Source organism: Balaenoptera musculus, chromosome 9, assembly GCF_009873245.2.
Source record: "Balaenoptera musculus isolate JJ_BM4_2016_0621 chromosome 9, mBalMus1.pri.v3, whole genome shotgun sequence".
NCBI lineage: Eukaryota > Metazoa > Chordata > Mammalia > Artiodactyla > Balaenopteridae > Balaenoptera > Balaenoptera musculus.
In genome coordinates this window covers 18445872-18473694 of record NC_045793.1, presented here as the reverse complement: position 1 = coordinate 18473694, position 27823 = coordinate 18445872, and the positions used below count along the sequence as shown (strand labels likewise).

The 27823-nt window shown below is 35.1% G+C and overlaps 1 protein-coding gene across 8 annotated transcripts in view; it reads right to left on the bottom strand.

The window, feature by feature from the left end:
* Nucleotides 1-27823, bottom strand: part of CNOT4 (CCR4-NOT transcription complex subunit 4) — a 141875-nt gene that overhangs the window by 16383 nt on the left and 97669 nt on the right. For 6 of the 8 annotated variants that reach the window (XM_036862907.1, XM_036862913.1, XM_036862908.1 and 3 more), the window contains 3 exons: nt 19195-19252; nt 16348-16597; nt 14965-15465 (listed from right to left, as the gene is read on the bottom strand). In XM_036862907.1, the coding sequence (XP_036718802.1) occupies nt 14965-15465; nt 16348-16597; nt 19195-19252 (809 nt within the window). Of the gene's footprint in view, nt 1-6377; nt 10005-14964; nt 15466-16347; nt 16598-19194; nt 19253-27823 lie in introns of those variants that run through there. The other 2 variants (XM_036862914.1, XM_036862915.1) reach the window with 1 other exon arrangement.

Sequence of the window (27823 nt, the reverse complement as noted above, 5' to 3'; positions counted from 1 at the left end):
CTTAGTTTAAAAATCATTTTTGAAATATACTTATTTAAGTGTTCATCCTTCGCTATGATTTATTATAGTTTAATTGCAAAAGAATGCCAGAGATGGTCTTGACAGAACCAGATCTCAATCAGTGTAGAAGAAAGGAAAGCAGGAAGGAACGAGGGAAGGAAGATCATATGAATACAATCTTAAATATAAATTAGAAACTACAATTTCTATTTCACCATATCCAGGTTTATACTGAACTAGAACTAACATTTTACTGAAAAAAAAATTAGTTCTATTAAAAATCACACGTATTTGTGAAACACTGAATTTTAGTAGTATTGTCTAGAATGTATTTTTAAAGAGCTAGAATAACTTAGAAGTAGGAGAAAGTGAATAACACCAATCTTACAATGTCAAAAGTCTACCAATTTGACACTTGTTACTCAATCTACTCCAAACCCAGACTGTGCTTTCTGTTTAAATGTGCTGTTCTGATTTTAAAGAGAGAAGACAAAAATAATATGATCACTTAAAATCAAAAGCTAGTTTGGAAATAAGACCAGTTACTGAGAAGGAAATTGGGAGGTAAATGACCAGAGACTCTGAGTAAACACTCAGCAGCCTGACAGAGCACTTTCTTCTCCTTTGAAATGGGAAAATTCAGGCCTGTCAGGGATCCTGTAGGGTAATCACATAGGTAGTGCACATTAAGATCTAGTCAAGACTGCCCCCTCTAATTGTGGTTAAATTACAGGGAGATAGAAACAATTTCTTCTTTGTCCAAAGAAAGAAAAAGAAACTGGATAGAGAGGTGAGTACAAACTATCAGAATAAGACTCCAGGTGGTCAGGAATTAAAACCTGAAAGCATGTTCTAAAACAAAGGTTGCAGGGCTGTAGGTATTTATTTGGAAGTTATGTAAGATCTTTGCTTATTTTAGTAATAAGCTTCATTCCAATCACCTACCATTTAAAATACAGGTGAGGTTTTGAAGCATTGACTACACTAAGACTCAAGAAATGTCATTCTTATTTGTGACTCTGGGGCTGGGGAAGGCCACTGTTAGGTTAATTAGTGAATGTTAATAGTTTAGATGTAAAAACAAAAACAAAAAAACAAACCAAAAAAACCCATACCTGGTAGCAAATCATACCGTAAGTGAGGGATGAGGGAATAGGGCATATATATATCAGTAATCCATAATCACAAACTTCATAAAAACGTATTTTAATAGAGAAAACATAAGTGCAACAATGGTATGTAGCCCAACACTCAGCTTAAGGCCAATAAGAAACCTTCCTACTTTGCTGATGAAGTCATAACCCAGGGCCTCCTTTACCTTAAGCTGAATACTCAATTTATAGATGTAGTAAAGGAAAAAAATGAATGGTTTCAGGCTGTCAGTCTTCTTGCAAATGCCAACATATAAAACGACAATGTTTAAAAACATCCCAGTAATGTTCCAGATCACTATGTTCTGCTCCGTAGACACATTATTTCAGTACCCAAGACTGATAACACAGTATAAACGCTAGTATAGTCCTTGGGAAGAGATCTCACCATATTAGGAAACATCACTAGGCTACAAAAGTTGATTGCAGTCAGCATTCCTGCATTTCTTCTTGGAGATGATGATGGTATTATCATCTTTAAATCCTTGTGGAGCTTTCCCTCTTTTTCATTATGCTGAAAACAACAACCTCCTTGATTGAAAAAAAAAATCAGCAGATATGCTATCATTTTACATAGTGTAGCATATAGTAGCTCTTCAAAGATGAATCTAAAATCACCCCTTTAGTGTGGGTGTAGTACATCTTGGTGCCATTACTGTAAGCATTTTTTTCATTCTGTAATATTAGAGATATCACCAGTCTAGTGGTCATGCATGTTGATCCTTAAATGCTCTTTGGTACTGCAGAAAAATGCTGGGTTAATTTAACTCCACCTGTTTTACTGTTTATTTTGGTTCCGACATTTGTACTTTAAGTCTACATTAAGAGTACCTGCAAGTTTACAATTCCCCCCCACTAAAGTTACTCCAAGATCATTGGGCCACATTAAACACAAGGCTGTTTTAACAACTTACAGGATCTGTAATAACAGTTGCCAGCAGATACACAATCTGAAAGTCTTCAATTCATTACTTGCACTGATATTCACAGTTGAAAGCCCTTGACTTGTGAGAACTACTAAAATAAACTGTAAGACACAACAAAGTTTAGAGAAGAGATATATTCTGAATCTTGAAGTTTTTTTCTCCTTGAATTACATATACAAAAGCATATTCACAGGGTGAGGGCTAGGAAAACATAAAACTGTGGTTAGAATGTGATTATGGGCAATCACAATCCTTCTGAGCCTTGTTTATTAATAGCGTTATTATTATTTGGTCTTTAAAAGTGGATTGTTGAAGACTATATGTTTCATAGCTCTGAAATTTCATGATTCTAAAACGTCTTTTTCTTCTTATTATCCTTTCCTTAGGTTTTCCAAAAGAGTATGACATGGGATGGATATGCTTAGTAGTGGAAGAGAAAATTGATGAGAAAAAGCTATGAAAATATTTGTTCAGATAAAGCATGACCAGGGGTGAAGTGGGCACCTGTACTGTAACCCTGCTGCATTTAAACAGGGTCTTAATTTCTTTTTAAAAACAAAAACCTTTAGAGAAAGTCACAGAGAGATGGTCTGAGATTTTTTCCTCTGCCACATTCACTAAGTGGAGGATTTAAATGAAAATTACTATATATAAACGAATGTACATGCACACACACAACACTCAACCTCACCCCAGACACAGAGCCAGGCTTATTTATTTCCTTTGCTAAGAAAGCTTTCTCTTAGGTGATGTGCTAATCAAATGTCATGAAGACAGAAGGACTATTATTACCACTAAAGAACTATTCAGACAGTTGCTTTAAACGTTTTTACCCCAGTCTAGATGCAGCTGTTACCACACAGCCCCAACAAGGACAGGCCAAAATTCTCACAGCCACAGTGGGTTATTTATTCAATTTTAACATTAAGATAATTAAAGAACAGTCCTACTGGGCCACCAAATTGTTCACTTTAAAGTAGTTAATTGTATGTTATGTGAATTTCACCAAAAAAAAAAAGGTACTGGGTGCTTTAAAGGCTTTATAAATTATATGGAGGGGAAAAAAACCTTTTGGGGTGTTCCACAACAGTGGGTCTTAGGACCAAACTGGAGCTGGAACAACAAAACTGTTCTAAGCACAGTATGTTCTTAGGGGTTGGGTTGGAGCTTCCAGGAACCTCGAAAATAACCATAAAATGTGAGGCGGGCTAAGAACAAAGTCAAGTCAATAGCTGCCTTATGAAGGCTGGTGTGAAGGAAGCTGGAGTAAATAGATTGGTTCTCAAGTACAATAATTTCCAGCTGGTTCATGGAACTTCTAGGTACTTCTGTACAATTCTCAAGCAGCTTACATTACGTAAGCTTGCCTTCAATTCTAAGTACCTGATAGGTATAAACTAGATTTTTATATAACTCAAACCCAGGGTATACTCTCCAAAGCACCAGAACAGAGTAGATTCACCTTAATGAATCTTGAATTCCCAAGAGTGATTCTTTAGAAAAAGCTCCTGGTTAAAGAAGCTGTGGTCTAATATGCCTAGCAATACAAGGTTGCTAAGACTAATAAATCACAGGGCAGTAAGGAGATCCAAGGAGCAGCGGCTTCTCAATCCATCAACATGGTTCCACAAACTTAGCATTCTTAAGCAATAACTTATACTTTGAAGCATTATCATTTTTAAATGTCACAGGTGATATATTAGCTGACATATACGGAACAAGTCCAGTGAATTTAAAAATATTTTAGTAGGACTTCAGGCAGGATTTTAATTTAGTCAGGAAATTAAGGATGCTTCCAAAGTAGGCATGTTTGCTATTAACTGAATGAGAAAAAAATATATATTATATATCTATATCTCCATCTCTGAGTTCAATAACTTGTAGGTTTGTGTCTATTTACAAAGCACATTCTCTTTTGCGGAAAGTTGTCAAAATATTTTTATAACCTGTTATAATAAAATTCTTAAGTTCTCTCTACTTTCACCAATCTACTGCTTTTAATTCCAATTTGTCATATAATTAAAGCAGAATGACCTAGTCCAACTAAGAAGAGATACTTTCCCTATGTAGGTGGAAAGCTGATTCTTTCCAGTTTGCATTTAAGCTTGGGAGAAACTAGTTCACACCTGTAATATGGGCTCCTCAAGCTACCGGACTCATCATATGGCACACTTACTCCCTGTCTAAACCTTTCATGTCAAAAGTAACACACTCACTGGGCATACGTACACCCGTCCAATCTCATCTCTGGCTTTTCCCAGGCATTCCCTTGCACTCTGCGTTCACATTCTCCTACTGTGCTTTGAGGAAGCAATGTTTACTCCACTGTGGGACGTTTTCCTTTGAATCACCTTCAACTTATAGGAAACGTGATCCAAGTTCCCCCAGGCAATACCATGCTTTCTGCAATTCTCTCTCACACAGTCTGACTTCGTACTCTCAAAAAAGGACTGGAGGGAAAGCAGGGAGAGAAAAGACCACAGGGGTAACGAAAGCTTGCCTTCTTTCCAACCTCTAGCCCTAATGTTAGACATCTATCTACCATCCTTTCTCTCGTTCTCACTCGTCATTTAACACTGAGTGGTCATCATACTGACCACCGTCTCCTAATTTGTCCTTCCCTTAACAATACTATACCTGTTCTTTGTCCTCATCAAAACCTAAAATCAATGAACTCCCTTCAACACACTCGCACCACTGGATATTTCCTGCCTTACTGGACTCTTCCTGGCACAAGATTATATCAGTTTTGTCTTCTTAAATATCTTTGTGTCCTTTCCTTCTTCACCCTCTAACCAAACTCTCATATTTGCTTTGTCCACTCCTGATGCTTTGTGTTGAATCACTGGAACATACAAAACCATATATATCTGGACTCTAAAATTTTAAATTTGATTCTTATCTTGACTCAGCAATTCTTAAATTTCTTTCCGATGCACTTCTAGGCTTATTCTCACAGACATTTAATTTCTTTCTTTCTTTTTTTTTTTTTAATTGGTTCCCAACTCCACTCTTTCACCCCCATTTTCTCACACAACATGCATTCAATAATTACTGATATGAGCACCTTCATCTATTCTCATTTTCTCTAATCTCACATTCTCTCTCCTAGATTTTCTGATTGTTTTTACAAATAACAAAGGAAGATATATCCCATCTCTTTTAAGTTAAACCCATAACCTAACTTGTCTCAGGAGTTTATCTCCTCCCAGCACCTACAGAAACGTGTTACTCTACTGGTTAGCCTATATTCTCTTCCGCACTATCTATGGTGTCCTCTCAATTGACTCTATGTGCTCTGCCTTTAAATATTTAGCTATCTCCCTTATCTTAAAGCAATGCCTTCTAAGATCTACCACCCATCTAATTAGCATCTTGTTTTTCTCTTCCCCTTTGTTGCCAAATGCCTTCAGTCAATGACTGCTGTATCCATATCCTTGATATTTCCTCATGAATCCTACAAATCTGCTTTCCATCTACATCTTTTTATGAAAGTAACATTTTTAAAGGTCACTAGAGACTTGGCCAAACCCAAAGCCGTTTTCCTAGATCTCATTCTTTCTGACTTCTAATTCATAATTTCTTCTCCAATCCTACTAGTTATTACTATTCCAACCCAGGCCATCTTATTTGCAATGACATACTGGAACTGCTTTCTAACTGGTCCTAATTTCAAGCAAACGTATTACAGAATTAATCTTCTTAAAATGCTACAATCAAGTTACATATTTGCCAAAGAACATGTAGTTCTCTAACACTGACCACATCCACATCAAGACTAAACTCTTCTTCCTAGTTTTCAAGGCTTTTGCACACTTATCCCACCTTCCTATATGACCTGTAATACCTCAGACGAGTCCATCTCCTTACTATCCTTCCCTCCTGACCCTTAGCAGACCATGCTAATCTCCGTTCCCGATTCTTTGTTCAATATGTTCCCTTTACTGTATTTTCCACTTCCATCATTTAATTTCAAGCCATCCTTCAAAAGCAAAAAGCCCCACACTTTTTATGAAGCCCTTCCCTGAATCTGCTCACAGTAACTTCTTTCTCTAACTCCCATTTTTACTTTTGTATCAGCAAAGTGTCTGATTAGCTCACTGAACATTTCATGTGTGAATACCTGTATACACTACTACCATTTATTCAGTACAAGGAGACAACGTAGTAGATATTCAAATAAAAAGACTGAGAGAAGAGATGTAGCACTAATGGCAGAAGGACTAGCTTGAAACCAGATAATTGACTTGGTTATATTTTGTAGAAAAAGACATATATATCATAATTTTGTGATATCACCTCTTTAAAAAAAATTTTTTTTAAGTTATTGTGCTTTCAATTGTATGATATACATCTCTTAAGCAGATATGGGAAAGCTTCATGATCAAATAAACAAAAGAATCTAAAACCTTACAACTCAATATAGGATAAAATGTCCCCCCATTTTTATATATGCATAAATAACATGGTGGTCTTCATTTCGTAAGATTTCAATGCACCTGCAATTCGTTCCTTTCTCTTGGCTTTCTGAGGTTAAGGCCTCTGTGGGAGTAGCTCCCTATGTACCTGTATCACAGCAGAGGAGAGCTCTGTCAGTCTTGAAGGTGCTTGGAATACTGTACAAATAGGAGCCATGTCAGTAAAAATGTGCACACAATGCATTAAAGTTTTCTTTAAAAGAACATATATAAAGGAAGCTGTACTTAATCGCCACAACACTAAGAGTAAGACATGAGCACACACACATGACTGATAAATACTTAAATTAGAATAATGAATGTATGTCTCTCACATTAAAATTTTTTTCACTCTCTCCAAATTACCATATATTTAAAAATTTCAAGTATCAGTATTCAATACCCTTTGTTGCCACTGTCAGAGCAATGAATAATGAAATGAGTCTAGACTGCTCTGGCTGTTCCTGTGGTTAAAATATATCAAGAGCTGACGCTATAGAAATAATTGAAATAAAACTGTCACTAGACTGTTATCCTTGATAATAGGATCTATACTTTATTCAGCCTTGTATCCCTCAAGATCTAGCTCAAGTCACTACAAAGAGTAGGCACTCAAATATTAACGCTTTGTTGAAATAAGAGGAGAGTATACAAAAGCACCACCTGTAAAAACAAAATGCAACAGTAGAATGAAAAGGAAAGTATTATTTATCAGAAAATATTTTCTAATGGAATCTTTAAGAAATTAAAAAGAGGCACTTGACATTCATCATAAGATCAAAATCATTCAACCCAGGTCTATATCCTACACACTGGCACTAAGAACTGCTGCTCTGAAATGTTTTTTTAAAAGTTAAGGATATAAAAGCATATAAAGTTTCCCTTGTGTATGACAGATCAATCAGGCAGGAATTTATCAAAAACTAATTTGAAGTTTTTAGAATTTCTCATTCTTTACCGTCATTTGGTTTCATCAATTTACTTGCTAAGTGAAGCAGTACTTTCTTTCACGTGTTGTGTAACTTTTTCTGTGTTTTAGTATAAGTAATTCTGACTGATTTTAAGACTTCACTTTTTAAAACCGTAATATATATATTAAGTAAGCAAAACAGCGAAGCTTATTTGTTTAGGCTTACAAAGTCTTGGAATTACAGTTAGTTAAATGATAATCTTTAGCTAGTCTATGTGAAAGTATCTAAGTTGAAGCCTAATTACCCAAGAAAGCATTTTTCCGATTATGGTGTGTATGTGGAAAGCAGGGGTGGTGGTGGGGTGTTGGGGGTGGTGGGGGGGTGTTGGCGGGGGTGGGGGGGCAGGAGGGGAAGCAGGCAGAAAGACAGTCCTGGGCTCTAGCAAGTCTGGTAAACTACCTGACAGTTTTGTGGCAATGGCCAGGAATGAGAAAGGAGAGAGAAAGCTACCACAGGAAAAAAGCCTTGTTTAACAGGTATATCTCTCAAAACGGTAAGTAAATGGGAGCTAACCACCTCATGTTTTTGTAAGAAGATCCAAGTGCTGAAAGGCTTGCACTGAAGGCTGGAGAAAACTATGCGCTAGTAAGCCCTATTACAGGGAGCCCAAGTTTGTTCACAAAGCCAAGGAGCCTCAGCACCACAGGAGACATTAAGCGGATGTCTTGGCCTCTTACAGCAAAAATGAAACCATAATCAACACATACTAAAAGACTCCATATTCAACACATGCTAAAAGGCTAACAAATCTACAATATTTTATTTGTATTTTCTAAATTTCTCATAACGCTGTCCTAAAGTCACTTCTAAATAGATGTTAGAGATTGTCATTTATGCAGAATTTTACAAAAATAATTAAAATGGCTAGATAATTAGTTGTTTCTACACCCTCAGCTAACCAAATTGAAGGATATCTAAGAATAGATTTTAGTTTACCCACTATACCTCAGGACAAAGCCATTTAACTTGTGTATTATATCTAATAGAAAGTTATTAGACTTTACATAGAGAGGTAACCCTGAAAACTCCAACTCCAACATGATATTAAGTATCGCTCCTAGTAAGGTATTTCATTATTATCATTATTATTATTTTAAATCTCTAGGCTTCCTTTTTTGGTATTCATGCTACTCTTTTAATATTTTTTTAAAAAAATTAAGGCGTATCTTTTATATCACAATGGTTTTTTGAAAATCTCAAGAGGAGATCTGACTTTCCCCTTTTTTCCCAGATGCTTAATTTAGGCAGAACATAGTCATGTTTTCTGAACCAACTTTTGTCTAATGCTCAGAACTGAATTCAGTTTATTTTCTTTCATTATCAGCTTTAGAACTATTTCAAGAAATTGTCTATTATCCAAAAACATCACTTCAACATTATATCCTAATAAAGTACACCACTATTCTCTGTGATTAACTAAAATTACCTATGACAACTTACGTGGCCTAATTTTAGAGGATCCCCAATCTCTTCTCTTCCACCTTAGTCTCATTCTGGTCAGGTACTTGTAATATAGTTTTATTATCACACTTCAATTGTGAAACAATGAGATTTCCAAACAAATATCCCACAGAACTACCGTTTTTCCAATAAAAATGTTACACTACTATGGTTGCTTCTGACATACAATATTTACCCCATATTCAAGTTTCTGATAAATCAACTGTAAGTTGAAATTCTGTTTCTGAGGCATTTCCCAGTATACTAGGCAGTGCATTAGAAAAGAGATTATATTGCATTTAGTCTATAATAATTATCTCTTAAGCGTCTCTATATAATTAACAACCATTCAAAAAGAAAGTGCAAATGTGCAAATGAGAGAGAACAAAGACAGTTTCTAAACATGTAATGCATAATATAGGATAAATCCATACAACTACAAACAATTGCTGACAACATCCTTCTGAGCATTAAATGACACCACCAATTTTGTTTTATATGTATTCTTTCTTCTCAAGTAGTCAAAGAATGCAAGACATTATCTTCTTAACTTTCAAATTTTCATGAATATATTAGGATATTACCATTTTTTCACAAATCAGAAAACAAGGAACTACCATTATCTTTGAATATTTTCAATAATAGAGCCAAAATAACAATTCTAGCTAATCTCACCTGGGATCTTAATTAGTACTACAAGTTTATTTGTGTGAGTTAAAAAATAGTATCACTCATGAGAAACAATGCCAAAATTATTAAGCTAATAAACTGTGTTAAAGGCCTAATGAAGAAATACTTTAGCAACTATGAGGTAACACACTAGTTGTAGGCATGAGGAACGTTTATATTGGCTCTTTTGGGTGTATACATTAAATGCAAAATCAGAAAGGAATCATGCAAAAATCCGGTTGCCCATGCAAGCACCCCAGAGTCTAATCCTCTCCTCTCAGTTCTGTTGTCAGGCCACAGTAGTGTGGAGACTTGTAGGCTGCTGTCCTTGTTGTAATGAATGGGAAGAGGCTGACAGTGGCATGGTCGAAACCTTCACCTCTTCTTCCCCTGTGGAAAAGTCAGTCATGGTCTAGTTATGGGTGACTAGATTTGTTAACAGTCCCTTTAAAAATGATTTCAATACTTGGAATACTGATACATATATAAAATACATGCGTAATGGCTGGAATGCGGGTGTGAAACAAGACATGAATTTTAAAATATAAACTTATCAAGTACCTAGAAAGTAGTTATACTCCAATCACACCCTTAAATTTAACACTATGTCAGATTTAAGAACAAATATAATAGATTTAGAATTATAAATATACAAAAAGGAAAAAAAAAAAGAGACCAGGAAAGCCATTCTTTTCCAAGCCAATTGGACCCCTTATATATTTAGACACTCCTAATAGTAAGCAGTATTTTGTGAAAAAATTAAAACTAAATTCTCAGAAGTGAAAATGTGATTTTTTAAAAGGGAAAAATGACAAATCCATGTTTTAAAAGCAGTAATTATGTTTAGAAAAAAGAAATAAAAAGACGTAAATATTAATTTAGCAAATTACCATACAGCATCTGAAAATTCAATGTGCACTTTTGAAGTAATCAGAAAATAGTAAAATGCTAACAATGATCCAATTGACTGAAAGTGAGATGACTACTTCTAGGTCAGAGAACTGTACATGAAATGAGATCAGTTCTCCCAATTATAATTGATAATGACTACAAGTGACTTGTTTCACACGTGACTCAAAATTCAATCAAGTCACTGTTAAAACAGCTAATTCAGAAACTAAGAATTTTTTTTTAAATGCCCTCTCTTAAGTAAAATTCAAATGAACAAAAACATGAACAAAAATCTAATCCTAAACAGTTTCAAATATTTTTCTAGGTATATTCTGAAATAACAATGTTTACAGACTTAGACTATTATTTGTTTTCCAAATAATTTTTAGCATTATGGAATAAAAACATCTTGGCAGGGAGTTCTTTGAAAAACAAATCTGCAAAGTTACACTTGGAAAGACAGCTTAACTGATAACATGAAGATAAAGACTTTCAGTCTTTAGAACAGGTTATTTCATAGTTTTTCAGTAAATTGGCAAAGATTCTATAAATCCCAAATACATAGCAAGGAGGCTGTGTAAAGGAAATTTTAGACTAGAGCTCTTGGTGAGAACGTGGTACTCATAAGAACTAAGCAAGAGATTAATTTTCATCAAGTCAATGAAATTCATTCTATTTTGTAACTACAGGTCATATTCCTGAGATGGGCCAATTGTCTCATGAATAGATACTGCTGATAAAAAGGGACCTCCCAAGTGTGTGAGAGCAAAAATCACTTACTATGGGAAGAAAGCCATGTTAAAGTAAATGCCAGTAATTTTCATTTATGAAGGAGAACATCAATGTTGTAATGAAAAACCATTTCAGTTACTAAATCTGAGATCTGGGTTCTTATCCTAATTCTACTACTAATTGAATGTGTGACTTTTAACAAATTATTTAACCTTTCCAGAACACAGCTTTGCCATTCCTAAAATGAAGGAGTTGAACAAGGTAGGTCACTTTTCAGGACAAGAAAAGTCACTTTTTAAAACAAAAGCACATGGTTCCAATAATAAAAAAGGTCTGAATGGACTTCACTATTACTGCCCACTGATCAAAGTTTTCCCTCAAGAATATTTATTCCAAAAATCCTTCTAAATTTAGCAAACTGAATATGCAGCCAAGAAAATGCTGCTAAAAAGATTTCACTTAATTAAGGAAATAACTAATTTTAAACACAAAAATGATTTCAATTTGGCAGAGGAAATGGAAACCATGTTTCTGTCAAACCTCTGGCAACTGTCCTTCCCATGATAGGTTTCAGTGTATCAATTTTTAATAATTAACTGAAACAAACCAAAACTTAAAATTTAAATACAAATATATAATAAATATAGATATAGTTTCTGTATGATACACAGAAGACTGACAGCTCTGAGTGTTTACTCCTAAAGGTCAGGAACCTCATTTTGCTCTACATATCTAAAGAATAAATATACATGCCTTTTCCAGTACTGAATATTGTCAAAGTATATCTCTAAGTGGCAGGCCTCACTAAAACAGTATGTACTCTCCACTATGTAGCACTTAACAGCTACCCTGTGTAAGATACCATGATATTCACTGCAGAATACAGAGTTAGGCCTTTTTCAATAGTTCAACTCAAGTACAACTGAGTTACAGCTAGGGGTGGGAGGCAGATATTGCCTACCTATTAAATTGCTTCAAATAATTCACAGTTAAGATGTACACAGTTTTTCAGAATTTTAGTTTGTCATTTCTAATTGTTACTGAAAATCCTCAATCATCTGGCTACAATTATAAAACTATTCTGTTTTGAGGCTCAGCACATTCAGCTTTCTGAGGTATGTGTCAAATATTTATAAGCCATGGAAGGATTCTATAACTCTTGATAACAATTTTAAGTATTTTGGTACATTAAAACTAAAATTTCTCTGGTCATGAGAGCCTTAAAAGTAATCTAACAATAAGCTTAATCATAAGTCACCATTTAAATACCAAGCTAGTATGCACAGTCAAAAACTGAAAATCTGAAATAACAAACTCTCCCCACCTCCCACAAAATACAACAATGATTCAGAACCTATAGTCGGTGACCTCATTCTTAGAATTTCTAGGAAAACAAATGTATTTTATGCTCTATGGTTGAGTATACGCTAAAAGAAAAGAAAAGCCCACCAAGATAGGACCATAATTTAATGCCACATTTTTTTCATAAAGCACCTACTTTAGATGAAGATTTCAAATGACTAACATGAGGACAACTACACTCAAAAATCAGTGATTACTCATCACCCTTGTGGCATTTCCAGAATATATACTGGCTTGAAATATTTGGTTTAAAACTGCTCTTTTTGTACTAATGGACAATATGATAACTATGAAATCAGAAGAACAGATAATTTTTGAAGATGGTCATGTAATAAGTCAAATAAAAGTACACAATGAAGACAGCTAAGAACTAGTTCCACAAAGGCATCCTCCTTCCTATCACATCAAGTCCATACTGTTTTGCCTCACCGTCAGAGCTCTCCGTCCTCTCATCCATTCTATGTATAAAATATATGAAGGACCTCCTGGTATAGAAGGCAGTTCTAATGCTTCTTAATGTAATGACATACTAAATCCTGCCTCTATACCTTTATTCAGGAGTTTCCATCAACATAAAAGGTTTTTTCCTTTCCCTCCTGCTAACCCGAATCCAGGATACAGATCAATTCCTACTTCTTCAACGAAGCCTCCCCAACAATTTATAGGCTCCACTGATGTGTTTTGGATTCCAGTATCATATGGTTACCACTTTCATACACAGTCTTATTTTATCTCGTCAACTACACTGTACAGTACCTAGAAATAGTAGCCATATTTTATACTTGTTCTGTATTATCCACATGGCCCAGTTCATTGTTGGGCAAACAGATACCCAAATACTTATAGTATTGGTTTAATATTTTATTGTTAAATGTTTAGAATATTTAGGGGAACTTAACTTTAACTTTTAGTGTTATAATGTTATGAGATACACTACTAGTAATTTAAATGCCACATTTCTAAATGGTTGAAACAAAGCAAAACAAAACACAATTACGTTCTAATATGCTGTCTACAGTGGATGAAAAAAAGAGTACCAGGAACTGAACACTTAGTGTTTCACAAGTGAATATCATGTAGAAGAGGAATGAAAAATGTCACTCTCGATTACCTACTAACTACCATATCAAATGAACAAATAACATGAGTCCCACCAATGTGCAAGCCACTACATTAGGTGCTATCATGCTTATGTGTAAATTAACTTCACTGTATCAACAGCCACAAACCATACTCTCTTAACCCAACTACTTGTCTTGAAAATGAAATGTTGTTGGTCACAAAGAGAATAGAGCCAAAGAATTTTGACGGATCTCTGTAAATTTATCTATCAACCTTGCTAAAAACAAGAGAACGAACGCTTTGCTGGTAACAGCACATTATTACAATAATGCTGTGCCATGTCATATCACAAAGGCCATGAAAAGGGATAAAAATAAATTTTATAAGTTATATAACAGAGTGAAGGACTATTCTATTCTACTTGAGAGAATCAGGAGAGAACAAACTCTTTTACCAGTCATATCTAAAGCCCAAATTAAATTTTGAAAAACTATTAATAAGAAAGATTCCTTTAGATATAGAAGTCACTTGATCTAATAATTATCATATGGGACCTTAAAAGCCAAAAGTTCTGAAACCTTCAAGGGTAGCAGTACAAAACCAGAAGTATTCTGGCATCACTTACAGGAACCTAATATTTACCCCAGAAATAAAAACATGACAGACCAAAAGGAAAAATATCTCTCCTTGAACAATTTCTTTTTCACAGAAAGTATACTTATACACATATGTCTGTGAAACATTAATAATGAGAGTTCTCAAATATTAAGTCCTTTATTAACATATAGCACAGTTTTGATGTATGTGTGTGTGTGTGTGTGTTTGTACATGTCTATCAGTCAAAATAAGTAAGTTGTCAAAAGGAGTTAAGAGAGTGGCTTTATCCCTCATGCTCTCACTAATTACCATCTGTAAAAAAAATTTTTGAACCAGTTTACTTTTAGAATGTACAATCAGAATTTTTACCATGGTGTTGGACTTTATGGCACCATAATTTCAGAGCCCATTTTTTTTCTTTGTCTTTTTGCATTTATATGCCATAAGAAAGTCTGGTAACTATTCTATTAAGTAAAATGCTTCCAAGCAATAACTAAGTATAATACTCCACCATCCTTATAAAGCTCAATATTACAAGGCATCCATCTAATTAAAATTTTTTTAGATTACGATAAAGAGTTTTTCCCATTGAAATTTCCAAGACTGATGATAAATACTTTGTTATTCAAAAGTTCCCTCCCTACCCACCCAACAACCTGAAGGCATGAGTTATTCACAAATTCTCAAAGGCTATAAATGAACCTACCTGCTATAGGGATCCCTCCCAGACCTGTGTTGTGCTGTGGCGGGAGATTCAAGTCCAAGAAATTACTATTTGAGGTGGGATTTGCTGTGTGGTTCAAGTGCATGATGCTATTGCGTGGAAAGGCCATCCAAGGATAGCGGGCTGCCTGGCCTGGAAAACTGAATGAATTATAAACCGCTCGGTGCTGCTGAAATTGAGGGAACCTCTGTGGCAAGACTGAAAAGGTACTATTGAGACTCGAGTTGGCATTTGTAGGTGCAGCAGGATGTAGGAATCCAGAGCCCGGACCTTTGGCGGTTGTAGTGTGTGAAGAGGAGTTCTGAAGAGATGTGGGCGAAAGGGAAGGTTGGTCTTGGACTGACAGTTCCTTTTCAATCAGGTCTGCTAAGGCTTTTCGAGTGACATCAAAGGGATCAAAACCCAAGTCATCCTCTGGTTGTTTAGAAGAACCAAAGCCAAATGCTGCTTGCCAGTCTGTAGAAGACGATACTGGGATTGTTTCTGGTGGGAAAAAAAATCAGTGATGAATTTAAAATATATAGCTCACTTCCACACTAGTGCAACATCATACTATAACACAAAGGCAAATATATGCAAAATCTACGTAATTTCTTAGAACATTACGACTGTAAAATTACAAAAGGCCTCAGATACTTCTAGCAATGATTTCATCCATAAGTTACTAACTTCAAAAACTGAATGATATAGACTGATTTTGCTGATCAAAGAAAACAAAGTACTATTTGAAACCCAAATTATACTCTCAACTAGTCATCATCAAAACCCAAAATAAGTCATTTAAATGAAATAAAGTAATAAATATAACAGAATTCAATTAGTAAAGTTTATTTTTGAAATGTATTTATCAAAGACGAAGTATAATTTTGAATATATGCTTTACATACTACTACTATAACTTAATGAAAAAAGTATCCATTTAATCTTTGTATTTTTAAATTGTCTTGATTTTGTGTTATCCTTCACATTAACGAGAACTTACAATGAATGAAATTGGAAATGTCTCAAAATGTAACTTTAAAAATTAACTAACATACTTCTTTGTCAGCTGGGGAAACATTTTAAAATATATAACTATACAAACACAAATCTAATTAAAAATTGTAAGCCCTTAATACTTCCTAGAGGAATAAGCATTTGATTATTGGAAAAATGATCTAACCCTTGATTTCTGGAGAAATTTGTCTGTTAACATGGTAAGTTCTAGGTCACAGAACTACTTACCTAACCATCCAATTCCTTGCCATTTAAAAGTTTACATTTTTATGAAAAAGGGAGTGGACAAAAAAAGGATAAAAACACATCCAGCAAAGGTCTCATTTTAGTCTGAGTATAATTACTAACACACACAGTATTGTTATATACCTGATGTGAAGAGGCTCTGTGGTTCTGGTGCTGTAGGCCAGTCACTGGATGTCTGTGGGGAACTGGGGAAAGGAGGAAGCCCACTTGGGATAGGGTTGGGATGGCGGAAATTGTCTGAGAATAACGACTGTGACTCAGTTACTGCCCCTTCAAAAGGAGACCGTGCACTGTGATTGGATGAACTGATAGTGATGACTGGATTGGATTTTGATAAACCAGGTGGTGGTGAAGGTGTATCACTGTTAGATATCTAAATAAAATGGAAAAAGAAAAGAATAATCAATATAAGTTTATACAATGTAATAAGCCATAGTTTAAAAGGCTTGCAATGAAAGGTATTAGAATAGTGATCTTCAAAAACTGGGGTACTTGAAGACTTTTTTATGAGAGCATAAATTTTCAAAAAAATCCATCAACTTATATATGTACTCTTTTATAAAACTGACCCTCCTGAAAAGACACAGCCAGTATCCTCTCCTTTTACAACCTAATTTCTCTTACTTTACAAAGACAATACTATTTCTCACTCTCTGGGATCTAACTATAGTATCTTGCCCAAGTGTGAAAACTTCCTGGGAGCCAAACAAAACTTTATTAGAAATATTAAGATTAGTGATGACACAGTGACTGACTCTAATGACTAGATTCTTTGGCCAACTAGATGATTCCCAATACTTCAGTTCTGAACAAAATGGAAAGAAGATCTAATCAAGCTATTTCCAAAAGCATCATTAAAAATAGTTTTTATAAGAAATCTTAATATGATTCTTAGGTATTTAATTCACAAGGAGTTCAAAAATTTGAGTGATATTGATATAACTCTTACTTCCATCTACTTATTTATATGAACAAGATGTTTCAGCACCTGTATTTAGAAAAATGAAAACATGACTAGATTGCTGCTGAAACATCTCCTTGTACCAACAGGTAATATTCATCCATGGATACAAAAAAACTAATTTTAAAATGCCCTATCCACTTCATTAAGAGGTAAATTACCAATACAATTTTAGTGTTTATGTTTAATTTTTTAATCAAACTCTATACTTATATATATATTGCTTTGATCAAATCAATACTATAAATAAAAATTCAGAAGAAAGAAGTTTGGCATGTGTCAACAAAATATTTTTATTTCCAATTCAAAATTTATACGTCTACTTTTATTTGAGAGAATGCCTATCAAGCATAAACTATATATATATATATTTTTTTTTTTTTTTTAATTTAATTTAATTTATTTTTGGCTGTGTTGTGTCTTCGTTGCTGTGCGTGGACTTTCTCTAGTTGTGGCGAGCAGGGACTACTCTTCGTTGCAGTGCATGGGCTTCTCATTGCGGTGGCTTCTCTTGTTGCGGAGCACGGGCTCTAGCCACGCGGGCTTCAGTAGTTGCGGCACGTGGGCTCAGTAGTTGTGGCTTGCGGACCCTAGAGCGCAGGCTCAGTAGTTGTGGCTCACTGGCTTAGTTGCTCCGTGGCATGTGGGATATTCCCGGACCAGGGCTCGAACCCGTGTCCCCTGCATTGGCAGGCGGATTCTTAACCACTGAGCCACCAGGGAAGTCCCAAGCATAAACTATATTGCATTAAGAAAAAATTCTGTAATGCCAGTGAAAATTAAAAAATGAGTTCAAGGAATGATGTAAAATTTCTGATTGTTAAAGAATAGCTTGTGTAAATGGATGAGGGAGAAACAAAACATTCTGATACTTAAATCTCTCAGATACTTATTAAAACCCAATGTAGCATGTTTATTTAAAAATACCAAAATTTATAATAAGCTGGAAATTACATCCTTTGCAGCTATTTTTAACTTATTATGAAAAAAAATTTAATGTTAACTTAAAATATACAAGGGGATATACAGATTTTCAAATTCTTTCATGGAAACTGTGAACAACAAGTTTAGAAAAACAATGTATTTTAGATCTCTAAGTTTCTCACACTGTGGGGAACTGGCTGTTCTTTACAGAAGAGATTAGAACTACACTTTTTTTTTTTTGAAACCAAAGTAAGAGGTGTACAGAAACTTAAGTAGTGAAAAGCTAGCAACTAGACAAGATGATACAAAGCATGGTCTAAAGATCAGGACCTCATTCTGTATCATAGTGGATGCAACTTTGAACTTAACTATTTGGTTTATCATTTCAAAGCCAAAAGTCATTTGAGGGAAGGGGGAAAGCTTGGGGGCAAGTTCACTGAGAGAAATAGAAAATTAAAGTTAGTTTGGGATTAGCAGATGCAAACTATTATCTATAGGATGGATAAACAACAAGGTCCTACTGTATAGCACAGGGAACTATATTCAGTATCCTGTGATAAACCATAGTAGAAAATAATATGAAAAAGAATATATATATGTATAACTGAGTCACTGTACTGTACAGCAGAAATTAACACAACATTGTAAATCAACTATACTTCAATAAAATTTTAAAAAAAGAAAAGAAAATTAAAGTTGACAGCAAGGGACAAGGGGAGCATGGGGCAGAGAAACAACTCAAAATCAAGAATGCAGAAGGCATATTAGTCTGGGACCATTTCATGTAGGGTCAAAAAGACCAAGAATATCAGGGACTCCAAGGACACTAATGTATTAGCACACAATACAATAACATATGGTCATAATGATAATTCTGAGTCATCAAGAAAGGGTTAAATTATGCTCTATTCTGTGGAGAAAAAGAGGGCTAATTATAATACATTTAATAAAGATGTCCACTGAAAGTGTTTTTAAATTGTTTCAGTATTTAAAGTATTTTTCACTATCTAGAAAATTCACTTGCATAGAATGTCTTGTTTCAGCAGATGGCAGATAAATGAAGGAATACAGTATCAAAATCTTACCTGCTGGGAATTATCACCATTCCCTATGCTGAGAGAATCGGAAGGTTTGTCAATGGGGCTGTAAAAAGGAAAAAATAAAGTCAAATCAGAGTACATTTATTCCCCACAACCAAAGCCAGAAAAATAGACATTTTATCATCTAAACATTTATTGGAGCACTCTGATGTAAGACATTAGGTTAGATGCTGGGGACACAAAGAAGTATAAGATAAAATCTCTATCCTTGAGCAATTTACAGTCTAATTAGATTCTCAAAAAACAACGGGTGAAACAATAGCTTATGAAAAAAAAAGTATTGCTTAAAATGGATACTAATCTATTATTTAGTTTTGTGCCCATGATAAACACTTCCCCATTAAAATTCTTGAAGTAATACTCACCTATTTTTCTAGGTGCTTAATGGAGAGCGTAAAAGTTACTGAAATGTTATCTACAGGTTCTTAAAGGCAATACCTTTTTTTAATACTTCAATATCCTAATCATAACCCTAGAGAAGGCATATGTAAGTGTACACACACACACAAACACACACACACACAGGAGACTAACAGAAAGAAACTTTTGTGCAAACTATTGCCTCAAACTAAAAGAGTAAAACTTGACTTCCACAAGAGAAAATGCAGTATCACAGTAAAGTAACACAGATTTGCTAACTTCAAGTCCATTTTAACTCATCTGACTTAAAAACAAAAATCTTTATAAACATTATAACACTGACCTAGCAAGTCATTTCTACAACTAACTTTAACCCAGCACATGAACAAAAGATAAGTATTAGTACCCATATACTAATACTTATTTCTGATACAATATTATAGCAAAAAAATTTAAGATTCCAAATTTCTCAAAATTATTTTATTGCCTGGAAACATATACAAAGTCACCTTACAAATAGACAACTTACTGGTACCACATTTAATTGTTCTAGAAAAATTTAACAAGAACCCAACCTGAATACCAAGTGTATCTTCTGCAGAAACACTGCCAGATGCTCTTGAATCTGATTGATAAGTCTGAAATTTACTTGAAGAGCATCTTTACTTATTATTCACAGTATATCAATAAATCAATTCATATTATTGTCAAGTGGCTAATACAAATAATTTTAAGATACAGCACTGAGCCCACTTAATTTAGAGGCAGTTGAGGAAACAAGACAGGTACACACCAACAAATATCAGCCAGTGTCAACTATTAAATGAACTGTTTAAACACTAAATGCCATAAATCTTTAGAAAAAAGAGGAGCCACCCCAAGTGGGGCAATTAGGAAAAGTCTCCTAGGGAAGTTCACATTTAACTAGGTCCTTAAAAAGATTTGCACATTGGGAGGAGGAAGGGAAAGGGGGAAAAACAGCATTAAATGTAGGAAGAGCAAGTGTTTCAAGAATCAAAAGGTCGTAGAAAAGGTTGAGAGAAAGGTAATTAGTTTAAGCTAACATATAGGATGATTTTAACAATGGGAGGTAAGGATAGAAAGATAAGACACCACAGGTCAATGGAAATTTTTTTGAGCACAGAAATGATATGTAATAAATAAAGTAGTGTTTTAGAAAGATTAATTTGGTGATAGCATGAAGAACAGGCTGGAATATAATTCAGATAATCTGAGATAAACTTGCAATATTTTTTAAAAATTTACTGTGGTAAAATACACTTAATATAAAATTTACCATCTTAACCATTTTTAAGTGTACACTTCAGTGGTATTAAATACACACACCTTGTTGTACAACTATCACCAACATCCACCTGCATAACTCTTTTAATCTTATGAAAATGAAATTCTATACCCACTAAACAACAACTCCCCATTTTCCCCTCCTTCCAGCATCTACCATATACTTTCTATTTAGATGACTTTGACTATTCTAAATGCCTTGTATATAAGTGGAATCAGAGTATTTGTCTTTATTGTGACTAGCTTATTCCATAAACAATAATGTTCTCGAAGTTCATCCATGTTGTAACATACTGCAGAATTTCCTTCCTTTTTAAAACTGAATATTGCATTGTATATATGTACCACATTTTGCTTGTCCATTCATCTGTCCATGGACACTGAGATTGCTTCTACATTTAAGCTACTGTGAGTAATGGGGCTATGACATAAGTGTACAAATATTGCTTCAATATACTGCTTTCAATTCTTTTACATGTATATAAAGAAGAATTGATGGATCATATGGTAATTTTACTTTTAATTTTTTGAGGAACTGCCATACTATCTTCCACTACAGCTGTTACCATTTTACATTCTCACCAACAGTGCACAAGGACTCCAATATCCCCACATTCTTTCAAACTCTTGTTTTCTGCTTTTTTGATAGTGGCTATGCTAACGGGTGTGAGGAGAATGGGTATGAGATGTCTCATTGTAGTTTTGAGTTGCATATCCCTAATGATTAGTGATGTTGTGCATTTTTTCATGTGCTTATTGGCCATTCACATATCTTCTTTGGAGAAATGTCTATTCAAGTCCTTTGCCCATTTCTGAACTGGGTTATTTGATTTTTTTGTTGTTGAGTTTTAGGAGCTCTCTACATATTCTGGTTAATAATCCTTATCAGATATATAATTTGCAAATATTTTTTCCCATTCTGTAGCTTGTGGATAGTGTCTTTCGACTTACAAATATTTTTAAGTTTTCATGAAGTCCAATTTGTCTATTTTTTCTTTTGTTACCTGTGCCTTTGGTGTCATATCCAAGAAATCACTGTCAAATTCAATGTCATGAAGCTTTTGTCCTATGCTTTCTCTTAAGGTTTTTTTTGGGGGAGGGGGGTGTTTTAGGTCTTAAATTTAGGTGCTTGATCCATTTTGAATTAATTTTTGAATATGCTGTTAGGTAAGGATCCAACTTCATTCTTCTGCATGTAGATACCCAGTTTTCCCAGCACCATCTGTTGAAAAGATTGTCCTTTCCCCAGGAGTCTGGCCTTGGTACCCTTGTCAAAAGTCATTTGGCCATATTTGTGACAGTTAATATTTATGGGCTATTTCACTGGTCTACACGTCTATCTTTATGTTGATCCCACACTATTTTGATTACTGCAGCTTTGTATAAGTTTTGAAATCAGGGAGTGTGGGTCCTCCAGTTTTATTCTTGTTCAAGATTATATTGGCTATTTGGAGTCCTTTGAGATTCTATATGAATTTTAGGATGGATATTTTACCTGCAAAAAATGTCACTGGGATTTTTGACATGATTGGGATTGAATCTGTAGATTGCTTTGGGTAGAATTGACTTTTTAGTATTAAGTATTCCAATCCATGAACATGAGATGTTGTTTTCATTTATTTATGTGGCTTTTAAAATTTCTTTCAGCAATGTTTCATAGTTTTCTTGTACAAGTCTTTCACTTCCTTGGCTAATTCCTAAGTATTTTATTCTTTTGATCCTACTGTGAATGAAATTGCTTTTGTAATTTCTTTTCAGATTGTCCACTGTTCATGTACAGAAATGCAAATGATTTTTGCGTGTTGACTCTGTATCTTGTTACACTGCTGAATTCACTTATTAGTTCTAACAGGTGTGTGTGTGTGTGTGTATGATCTTTAGGATATTCTACATATAAAACCATACCATCTGCAAAAAGAGATAATTTTACTTATTCTTTTCCAATTTAAATGCCTCTTCTTTTTCTTGGCCAATTGCTATGGCTAGAAAATACAATACTGTATTGAACAGAAGTAGTGAAAGCAGGCATCCCTGCCTTGTTCCTCACCTCAGAGGAAAAGCTTTCAGTCCTTCCACCATTGAAAAACGACTGTGGTTTTTCATATATGGCTCTTACTATGCTGAAGTAGCTTCCTTCTGTTCCTAGGTTAATTGTTTTTGTCATGAAAGAGTGTTTAATTTTGTCAAATGCTTTTTCTGCATCTATTGAGAGATCCTGTGGTTTTTATCCTACATTCTGTTGCTGTGGCATATTGCGCTGCTCAATTTTCACACGTTAGACAATCCTTGCATTCTAGGAATAAACCACACTTGGTCTTGGTGCATAATCCTTTTAATGTGCTGAATTCTGTATGCTCGTGTTCTGTTAAAGACATATGCATCAATGTTCATTAGGGGTTTAAAGTTTGCTTTTCTTACAGTGTCTTTGTCTGGCTTCAGTTATCAGGGAATGTTGGCCTCAAAGAATGAGTTAGGAATCATTCCCTTCTCTTCAATTTTTGGGAAAAACTTGAGAAGGATTGGTATTAGTTCTCCTTTAAATATCTGGTAGAATTCACCAGTGTAGCCATTAGGTCCAGGACTTTTCTTTGTTGGGAGATATTTGATTACTAATTCAATCTCCTAACTGGTAATACATTTATTCATGTATTTTATTTCTTTGTAACATAGTCTTGGTAGGTTTTATGTTTCTGGGAATCTGTCCCTTTCATCTAGGTGATCCAATTTGCTGGCGTACAACTGTTCACAGTACTCTCTTATAATCCTTTTTATCTTTTGTAGAATCTGTAGTAATGTTCCCACTTTAATTTCTTATTTTAGTAATTTGAGATGTCTCTTTTTTTTCTTAGTTCACCTAGCTAAAGGTTTGTCAGTTTTGTTGATATTTTTGAAGAACCAACTTTTGATTTCATTGATTTTCTCTACTGTTTTTCTATTCTCTATTTCATTTATCTCTGCTCGAATCTTTATTATTTCCTTCCTTCTGCTTGCTTTGGGCTTATTTGTCCTTCTTCTACTTCCTTAAACTGTGAGGTTAGATTGTTGACTTGGGATCTTTCTTATTTTTTTTAATGTAATAATGGCACTTATAGCTATAAATTTCCCCCTTAGCACCACTTTTGCTGCCTCCCAGAAGTTTTACTATGTTGTGCTTTCATTTTCATTCATTTAAGTATTTTCTAATTTCCTTGTCATTTCTTCTTTGACCCATTAGTTGTTTGAAAGTGTTGTTTAATTTCCACAATTTTCTAGATTTCCTTTTGTTAATGATTTCTAATTTCATCCTATTGTGGTCAGAAAATATACTTGGTATGTTTATCTTTTTAAATCTATTGAATCTTAATTTGTGGCCTAACATATAGTCTATCCTGGAAAATGTCCCACATGCACTTGAGAAGAATGTGTATTCTGTTGTTGGGTACAGTGTTCTGTATATGTCTGTTAGATCTAGTTAGTTTGTGTTGTTTAAATCCTCTCCTTATGCTTTGTCTGGTTGTTCTATCCATTGTTGTGAGTGGGATACTGAAGTCTCCAGCTATGACTGCAGAACTATTTCTCCCTTCAATTCTGTCAGTTTTTGCTTCATATATTTTGATGGCCATTGGGTGTGTAAATGTTTATCACTGTCCTATCTTCTTGCTGTAATGAAACTTTTATTAATGTATAATGTCCTTCTTTGTCTCATATAATCCTGTTTTATTTAAAGTCTATTACGGGGCTTCCCTGGTGGCGCAGTGGTTGAGAATCTGCCTGCCAATGCAGGGGACACGGGTTCGAGCCCTGGTCTGGGAAGATCCCACATGCCATGGAGTGACTAAGCCCGTGAGCCACAACTACTGAGCCTGCGCGTCTGGAACCTATGCTCCGCAACGGGAGAGGCCGCGACGGTGAGAGGCCCGTGCACCGCGATGAAGAGTGGCCCCCGCTCGTCGCAACTGGAGAAAGCCCTCGCACAGAAACAAAGACCCAATACAGCAAAAAATAAATATAAATAAATAAATAAATATATATATTTTATATATATATATATATATATATATATATAAAATAAATAAATAAAGTCTATTACGTCTGATATTAGTATAGCCACCCCTGATCTTTTTTGGTTCCTATTTGCATGGAATATCTTTTCCCATCCTTTCACTTTCAACCTCTTTGTGTTTTGGGGTCTAATGTGAGTCTCTTGTAGACAGCATATAGTTGGATAGTGTATTTTTATCCATTCTGCCAATCCCTGTCTTTTGATTGGAGAACTGAACCCATTTACATTTAACATTAACTAGTGATACGGAGTTATTATGTCATCATGCTATTTGTTTTCTATATGCCTTATAGCTTCCTCCACACTCCCCATTTCTTTTATGTTTGATTTTTCTGTAGTGAAATGTTTAAATTCCTTTCTCATTTCCTTTTGTGTATATTCTAGAGCTCCCTTCTTTGTTGTTATCATGGGAAATACATTTAATATCCTAAAGTCACAACAGTCTACCTTAAATTTATACTAACTTAACTTTCATAATATACAAAATCTCTGCTCTTTCACAGCTTCATCCCTATCCCTTTTGGTTACTGATGTCACAACATTACACCTTCATACACTGTGTGCCCCCAATAATTCTTTTAAATGCAGTTTCTTAAATTATGTAGAAAACAAGATTTGAAGTCACAAACCAAAGTTACAGTAATACTAGCTTCTACATTAAAGTACTGGACCTTAAATGTACTAACCTCAAGTCATATAGAAAGAAAAAAGTATAGTGACAAACCATTGTTATAATAACACTAGGTTTCATAATAGCTCACTTATTTACTTTTATTGAGATCTTTATTTCTCCATACAGCTTTGGGTTACCATCCAGTGTCCTTTCATTTCATCTTGCAAGACTCCTTGAGCATTTCTTGCAGGGCAGATCTAGAGGTCCTGAACTCCCTCAGCTTTTGTTTATTTGGTAATGTCTTAATTTCTCCCTCACTCTTTGAGGACAGTTTTGCTGGACAGAAGATTCTTGGCTGGTGTATATATGTATTTTTTTCCTTTTAGCACTCTGAATCTATCAGCCCACTGCCTTCTGGCCTCCAAAGTTTCTAATGAGAAATCTGCTGATAATCTTACTGAAGATCCCCTTCTATGTGATGATTTCCTTCTGCTGCTTGCAAGATTCTCTCCTTTGTCCTGATTATCATGTCTCAGTGTCTCACTGTGGATCTCTGAATTCACCTTAATTAGAATTTGTTAAGCTTCTTGAATGTTTATATTTAGCAAATTGCGGAGGTTTTCAGTCATTATCTCTTCAAATATTCTCTCTGCATCTTTCTCTCTCTCTTGTCTCCCTGGAACTCCAGTAATGCATCTGCTGGTCCACTTGGAGTCCTACAGGTCCCTTAGGCCCTGTTGACCTTTCCCCAATCTTTGTGTGTGTGTGTGTGTGTGTGTGTGTGTGTGTTCTTCAGACTAGATAATTTCTATCACCCTATCTTCAAGTTTGCTGATTCTTTCTCCTGCCTGCTCAAATCTGCATTTGACTCCTCTAGAATATTTTTCATTTCAATTATTATACTTTTCAGCTCCAGAATTTTTTAGTTTCTTTTAAAAATTTCTACCTTTTATTTATTTTTTAAAATGTTTATTTGACTGCATCAGGTCTTAGTTGTGGCACGCGGGCTCTGTAGTTGTGGCATGCAGGCTCTAGAGCACGTGGGCTTAGTTGCCCCGCAGCATGTGGGATCTTAGCTCCCCGACCAGGGATCAAACCCACGTCCCCTGCACTGGAAGGCGGATTCTTAACCACTAGACCACCTGGGAAGTCCCTCTACCTTTTACTGATGTTTCCTTTTTCGTTCACACATCACTTTCTTGACTTTCTCCACATTTTCCTTTAATTCTTTAAGAATCTTTAAGAGAGTTGCTTTAAAGACTCTGTACAATATATCTGCCATTAGGTCTTTTCCAGGCATGGTTTCTGTTGTTTTATTTTCTTTTGAATGGACCACTCTTTTTTTTCTTTGTATGCCGTCTGATTTTTTGTTTAACACTGGCCATTTGAAATCTATCTAGTAACGTGGTACCTCTGGAAATCAGATTCTTCCCCTTCCCCAGTGTTTGCTCTTTTTGTTACTGGTTGTTGTTTTGTTTTTTTCTTTTTTGATTGTTGTAGGCTGTCTCTGTGCTGAGAATTGGTCTTAGGTGTAAACTTAAGGTCTTCTCAGGTCTATTCTGAGCCTTTCCTGGACATGCAGTCACTTTCTAATTTTCCCCATTACATGTGGTTGTTTTTGAATGTCCTAGGTCTTTAGTGTCTGGTTCCCAAAAGGGGAAAAAGCAAAAATTAAAGGAGTATGGCAGGAGGGTGTCAGTCCTTTAAATACCCTGAAATCACTTCAGAGAGGAAGGGACTTGCAACTAGGGGAAGGTGCAACAATGACTGCCTGCCTCTTTGTCTGCACCTGTGATTGGAAGCAATAATCAGCATTCAGAGCAGAGATCCTCAATATTTGAGAACATGGTCCTCTTTCTCCACCCTGTCTCCCGCAAGCTATATGCAAGCTGCTCCAGGAACATGTACATAGCGCCTGCCGTGTGGCTGGGGGTGGGGGAGGGGTAGCTGCTACTGTGCTAAGAGCTAAAATTGACCGAAGTTAACTGCCAAGTCTTTCCCTGGAAGGTGCAAGCCTTCAAAAGACCTCAGAGTTCCAAAATAGTTACATCAGACAGATTATGCAAGTGCAACTGTTGTCCAGGTGGAGAGACTGATTCCGGGTGCTATCTACTCTGCCACCTTCCCCAAATTTGCACTATTCTTATAATAAGGGAATACAGGCTTCAAGTTGAGAGGAAGGAGCAGTCATAGAAACAGAAGGATGAAATCAAGCTATTACATAGGAAGAACTTCAGTGTCTTGATCTTGGTTCACCTCCTCAGTCGCCACCATTAAAAAGCACTAAATAATAA